This window comes from Apteryx rowi, unplaced genomic scaffold, assembly GCF_003343035.1.
Source record: "Apteryx rowi isolate R43461 unplaced genomic scaffold, aptRow1 scaffold_2057, whole genome shotgun sequence".
Lineage (NCBI taxonomy): Eukaryota > Metazoa > Chordata > Aves > Apterygiformes > Apterygidae > Apteryx > Apteryx rowi.
Window position 1 is genome coordinate 1 of NW_020448372.1, and position 7,120 is coordinate 7,120.

Sequence of the window (7,120 nt, forward strand, 5' to 3'; positions counted from 1 at the left end):
GTTCAGGCTATCTCTGCAGAGAGGCACCTATTACGAGCAAGCTGATCTTCCTTAAAGGGTCAGAAAGTTCACTCTGTTGGTAGAGATGTCGATGGCTGATGTTCCTGTCAGCAAAGGGTGCTTCTCACTGCAGAGGAAGGCCTGGAGCTTCCACTTCGCACACCTTCTTTCCAAAGGAAGCCACATTCTTTCCTTCTTTATTTACTATCTCTCTGCAGTCTGTTTTGGTGGTTAACAACACTCCTTATTCCCTTATAACCCCTGCAAGCAACAAGATACAATGAACAACAGTCCCTGGCAAGTAGTTTTTCTTTCTGGAACAGTGATCCCTATCTACTGTCATCATTTTAATGACTAACAGCTCATAATCGTGCTCACAGAAACTGAGGCATGGTCTATTTTACCGATTAACGTCCTTGGCAATGTGCAATTGATTACAATATTGCATACAGGAGCTGCATAATATAGGCTGCACATTTAACATTATGTAATTACTGCAGATAAGCCCTGGCTACTTTCCTGCATTAAACAACGGAATTGATGTCGGAACTCCAAGTGGCAAACACCGAGTCGTACAACTTACCGATACAATACAGGGTGGTCAGCAAGAAGCATCAGATGATAGTACTTCTTCGGACTGAAAATCAGATCAGTCAATAGAGATTTTAGCACCTTCTCACCAATAAAAATGTGGCTCCTTATGCTGATCTCCAAAAAGCAGTAACACCTACTGCGCTTTTATACTTCTGATGTGCTTTTCAACTGAAAAGGCACTAGCTTTCCCAACATACATCTTAGCTCCACACTATTATCATAATGTCCTGCTTTTAACTTCATTCACTGCTTCCACAAAACAATTCAATTTATTTCTATTTGCAGTCAGAAGCCTGTCATGGTTTTGAAAAGCAATGTTGGCTCCAGGGCTTTGATTCTCACTGATTTCAATCATAGTATTTATATTTTCAACAGTGTATTTTATGTTGCAAACCCTCCTTTGGAATGAAGCAGAATTTGCTTTCTTGGAAGACTCTTCTGGTGTGTACTTGCTATTTAATATGATAATAGCGTACGCTGAAGACTGCATAGATAGCAAGTYACTAAACACAGACCTTTTCAATACAGAGGCAGAAAAGAAGTTTGTGGTTGCACTGAAACCTTCCACAGGTTGATATCACCTTGGAAAGAACAGTACCGTACAGCTCCRAAGTTACCCTGCATACAAAGGGACAAGATTCACTCTTTTGCCTTTGCTCTAAGAATACAGCCCCCTTCTCCTGAAGAAAAGCCCCACAGCAAGAAAAAATGAACTCATTCAGCTCAGTAGCTTCTTAAAGCAAAACTTGTTTTCCACAGTATTGCAGAGGTTCAGGGAAAAAGCTTAAAACTTTCTAAAAACATGTATTAGCTTATTATGCCACCTTTTACCCTCACACTCCCCTGAATCAACCTGGCTGCTGTTTCCGGCAGGAGAATAGGCAAAGGCCATTGCGAAACAGAGCGCAGAACACACAGGGAAGCAACGTGGTGTCTCCTATGGAAAAGATCAGAGTCCACTTGCAGGCAGCTTGATGAAGAACCAAAACAGAAGCAGTGCAGATTCCAGAGCAGCTTCTTTGCATTGTACCACAAAGATTTACAGGGCCCTTATTGCCCGCGAGGGGAAAAACAAACAAACAAACAAAAAACCACCACCACCACACACAGATTTTAAGACGGAAAGTCTGTCAATTAGTAATGCCACTGATAAATGCCCTAAATAGCTACTGCAAACTCAGAAATCACATCTCTGAAATATTTTACCATTGCCTACCACTATAGCTTGATTGCCCCCTTTCTGAGCACAGAAAGTAACATTCCAATCTAACTTGGGACCCCGGCCTACTTTCAAACCCTAGCTGAACTCTGTTCTTTGTGCAAGTACTCCAGCGCCTACAAGCCACAAGCTTTCCTTAAGCAAGCAACACTTAGTTACTATTAAAATGGACTTAGCATTCCAGAAATACAAACACATTTTTTTAAAAAGATGTTAACTGCAGATCTATCTCACAGCTTTTAGCTAGCAAAGAGAAGGACTTGCACACAAAGCAAAATGAATGTACATATAACTGCAGAACAGTTGGGGTTGGAAGGGACCTCTGGAGATCATCTGGTCCAACCCCACCCCTGCTCAAGCAGGGTCACCTACAGCAGGTTGCCCAGCTGGACATAGATCCAGCCAGGTTTGGAATATCTCCAAAAGGATGGAGACTGCACAACCTCTCTGGGCAACCTATTCCAGTGTTCAATCACTTTCACAGTAAAGAACTGTTTTTTTGTGTTCAAGTGGAAGCCTTACTCTTCAAATGTTTCTTACCACATCTGCAAAATACAAAAACAACAACATATCTACCACATTACTTTGTCCTAAACTAAATTTAGGATACACACATTCATAACAGTTAATTGTCCTATATCATAAACAGAGTTAGATTTTTACCTAAAAAAGTGGAAGAAAATTGAGTACAAGGACCTTAGCCACTATTACAGCACAAGTATATTTACTAATAGCAAAGGAAAATAAATTTCCCCAAGTAAAACCTTGTTTCACTCCAAAAAAGATATGCTAGTTAGTATTAAATATAATATTCCAAAGAAAGTCTTATTAAATAACATTAACACAATGTAGGCATTTTTAAAAATTACTACAGCCCCTTTCAAAGAAAATTTTATTTAAAATTGAGTAAGACATTTGAACATAATTTCTCAATAACATAATACATAGGTCATGTTGCAAAGTCTATATGTTAAGTTTGCTTTTCTGGAGGGTGAACACGGCAGATACAGGTGCTCAGGGATCATCAGTTATTGAATTTTTTTTTTGACTGACCACATTTTGATTATAGGAATGACAATAAACTGCTAGATTTGTAGATATTTATTAAAATACAAACCGTATGAATTATCATAATCACTCTCAAATGCTCACAGAGCAGGATGGACACTTCATTGGAAATATAAATCAAATTCAAAAACTAATAAACAAAGTCAGTGGAATATTGTCAAGAAAATGTAAGCAAATAATATTCATCATCTTCCCTTAAACCTTCCAAGAAGCTCAACAAATCATTTTAGGAAGGTAAAGTACTAACTTACATTCACTGCCCTAATTTTGCTTTTCCACCCTTAAGAGTACACAAGTTCTGTCTAAATTCCTTCAGCTTCTAGAACGCTTCCATAACAGTTGTCAACTCCACTTGATTATAAAGGATAGAAAATAAAGAGCAAGGCCAGTCCACAGTCTTCTAGTTCCTCACCCCATCAAAGCTCTTAGAATTGCACTTCGAGCATGTGTTCATATGCATATTTGCACAGACTGGTTTATAATGGCACAATCCTGTTGCCTTCAACCTTATGGGGGCTCTTAAAAGAGTGTCTCAGTTACTTTGCATAGCATTTAATATGGCACACACATTAACTTAACGTGGAGATGTTAGTCCATATTAAAAATACCTGCTTGAAACGCACACGATGAATTGAACAATACAATGGGTGAAATTCATTCAAATATGTTTTTTTTTTTTCTTTTCTGTAAGTAACTACTATGTTTGCTCCTTGTATCTGGACATGCAATTTCTATTGACTATTTGACCTTCTGTTGCCATCATGCATTAGCACAAAGAGCCATTTCCCACTTCCATCCTGGGAACAGGTATACACAGAGGGTTTTTTTTCCTCCAGTGGTGCTGCTTACCAAAATGACTGTTTGGAATCCAAGTGGAGCTCTCTTTGTAGTCTGAAAGGTTTCGTTCTACAGCTGGAGGAAGTCTCTTCCAGTTCGTGAACTCCAGAACAAAATTAAGAGCATCCTCGTTGACGGAATAAATCCTACATAACAAAAAACTCCCATAAGTTATATAATTTTGTACAATAGCATAAAAATTACAATGGGAAAAATATATAGAAAGTTTTATTATTTCTAACAAATCCTTAACCATCTACATCCTAAGCACAGAAACAGAAAACCACCAAAGAAATCCAAAGTAATTTTGACAGCATAACCCTTTACCAATGCAATTATATCTTCCTCCATTACTTTTTAGAAGTTAGACTGGAACAGTTAGACTGCTCTGAAATTTATAAGCCTCAGTAATAGGTAGAATTCTCCTCTCCATTAATTTCTTGTCCCATTTCCATCTAAATTTTAATGAGGTCTCCTGTTACCAGGGCATTATAAGCTTTTCCATCACATTTGGAGAAAAAGTCATACCACAAATATATAGCTACTTTTTTTTTTTTTTAAATCAACATAGAATTCACGAGTGTTTCTAATGCTCCTTTCCCAGAGGTTGCATTTGCGCATATTCAGAAATCAGTATGATTTGCATTTCAAATCTTTACAACAACTGAAGAACTTTTAACACCACCTTAACTGGGTAAGTGGGTAGCACAGCAGGTATAAGTAACTGTTTTAGTATTACGTATGATGAAAAGCCATGCAGTTTCACAGAATAACTTCCTAGCTAGATGCATACACTCCTGAAATTTTACCTGAACAGAAAACCAAAAGCTCTAAACACAGAAAAATAGGACAACAGGAATTTTTAGTACACGTGCTTTTTTCAAGAGATTCATGCCAAAGGGTATTTTACATCCTTTCTAGTTTTTTTTTTTTAATTCTTATTTTGTTTTTCAACATTAAGAGATGTCATGTTTGATTTCATTTCTACATTTACTGAAAAACACAGAGGAGAGATTTCTGGTTGCCTAGCTTTCTTTAACAGTCTGGAGATTTTGCTTTGCCACTAGTAGTTAGAATTGTCAATGCACTAGATTGACCAATGTATGATTATACAACTGTTCTGCACAACGAGCCAGACACAATCAACAACATGTGCAAATGTAATTTGCTGTTATTTTCTTGTTATTTTCCAGGAGGAAATAGTTAATATTGATGTTTTTCTACGTTTAACTTCAATCTTGTAGATTATGCTATGATGAGCACTAGTCTAAAAAGCAGACATTTAAACAAAGCAAGCATTCTTTCTAAAAGCACTGTGGATTACATAAGATATTTAAAAGCATTACATATGAAAAAAYGTATAGCAAGATTAGTCTACTTAATGCATTGCAATTTTATAGTAKGCTTACTCTTGTAATCACACTCAGTCTTCTACGTATAAAATGATCTACAGAATCACAGATATACCGAGCTCTAAGTACAGTATGCTCTGACTACTGCTTAGAAAGACACGGATGTTAACAAATAACAGAATGTCACTAAAACAAAAAGGAGTGCAGTTAACACTACAAATAGCATRACAAATTAGCTATGCTATCTGAACAGCTGCTGAAACATAAATTGATATTTAAAACTAAGTAAATCTTAAACTCCTGCTCCTTTCCTCATGTTAAGTAATACACGTAATGAGGTTATACATTGCAAAATATTCTGTTAAAAGCTCATAAATAGGGAAATCAGTCTAAGCATCTTTTGCATGGATAGCAAAAACACACAAGAAAATACTTTACAATTTTAAGTGCAAGTTTTATGCTATAGTGTAATCCTATTAAGTATAAAACAATCGCCAAGAGGTTATTTACGTGGAGAAGAATACAAAAATCAGACCGGTAGTTCTGCCGCATCATTTTGGTTTTACACAGTCTCTAACTGCATCCAGTTCCTCCCCTCCTAACCTTGGCCCAGCTTCACCCTACCTTTGTTTCCCACCTCTTCTGACCTCTTTCCTGGCATTTGAAATCCTTCTTACAATTACTGTATTGGACATGCGCACTCAAGTTTAAACAAAATTTGGGGGCTAATAAGAGATGCGTGGTGTCAAAATGGATAAGGATGCCTTTTGCCAGGGCAGGGAGAAAACAGTTCTCACTCTGCCTTTCTTCCTCCAACAGGGAAGGAAACTGTCTTACCGAATGCAGCCTTTACCCACACATCTTTCACTTCAGACCTTCCAAGACCTTCTCTGCTCCAGATCATGGCAGCTAATTATCACGGACTATCCTTTGGAAGCCCTTGTTGAACAAGACTAGCAACAGGCTTGCAAATTAGCAGGCGCTATTTAAAAAAACAAGATAATATGATCTTCTTACCACAACTTGCAGAGTAAATTCAGTGGATTAAAACCAGCCAACAGCAGATAAGGCAGCCACTCCTTGTACTGCTCGTGTGCTTTCACTGCATAACTTACAAACTCCGGCAGCTGGTCCTCAGAAGGCAACCAGCAGCCCAACTTCAAGAAGCGTCGAAACAAAGGAAACTTCCCGTGGTACAGGCAATATCCTAAATTAATCCCAAGGAGGGTGATCCCATAGTTGAGGAGAACATCGATTAAATCAAAAAACCTATGAACAGCATACAAAGAACAGCACATCTCGTTAGCATGTCACAGAAAACATCGGCCATTTCAGTTCTACTAAGGACCACCAGGACAGCAAATTTCTGTTACCAACAACCCCCGCCCCACTAAACCCTCGGGACCGCAACTGTCTCCATAAAGCATCAGCTTAAAACATAAAGCTCCTGTAGGAGTCCTCAGTGCTCACACTCAACACATTTGCTCTTTTTTTTTCCCCTGCTCTGAAAAATCTGTGGTAACAGAAACAGCTGGAGACCATTAATCATGAACCTCATCTAAATAAGTTTTATGAGGAGAGCTGCTGATGCAGTGTGGCACAACCAAACGTAGTGCACCAGCCACGGAGAGGACAAGCGTAGACAGTTGGGGAAACCGTACGGTCGTCTTTGCGCCGTTTCAAGCGGCTCCGCACGGACGACCCGAGGAGCCGTCCTGCTCTTTCAGTTCTTTGCCTCCGCGCCGCCACCAAGCGATGCTCGTCTGGGGCCCGAGAGGGACAGCAGGGAGGTGGAGCTGCACTAACTTCCAGCTCTTTAAAGCAAGCCTTTTCCCTCATCATTAATAGAAACAACCCAGAGTCACCATTTACTAGCAAACATCTATATTTGCACATTACCACAACACTAATCTGCCGCAGGCTTATTTTAAATGGAAAACACAATGCCTACTTGGATAGATTTCACCTTAAACATATGCCACGTGCATTAGATGAACAACTAGGTGAAAATACCAAAACGCTGCATCTCAGAAGTCAGGGCCTACCCTAA

General features: G+C 38.8%; 1 protein-coding gene across 1 annotated transcript; it reads right to left on the reverse strand.

Annotated features, from left to right (window-relative positions):
- Nucleotides 1-2,679: 2,679 nt before the first annotated feature.
- Nucleotides 2,680-6,814, reverse strand: LOC112965196 (ankyrin repeat and SOCS box protein 3-like). The gene is made up of 2 exons (XM_026063972.1): nt 6,088-6,814; nt 2,680-3,864 (listed from the first exon to the last, which is right to left on the reverse strand). The coding sequence occupies exons 1-2, from the start codon at nt 6,366-6,368 to the stop codon at nt 3,648-3,650; spliced, it is 498 nt and encodes a 165-aa protein (XP_025919757.1). The 5' UTR covers nt 6,369-6,814; the 3' UTR covers nt 2,680-3,647.
- Nucleotides 6,815-7,120: the final 306 nt, after the last annotated feature.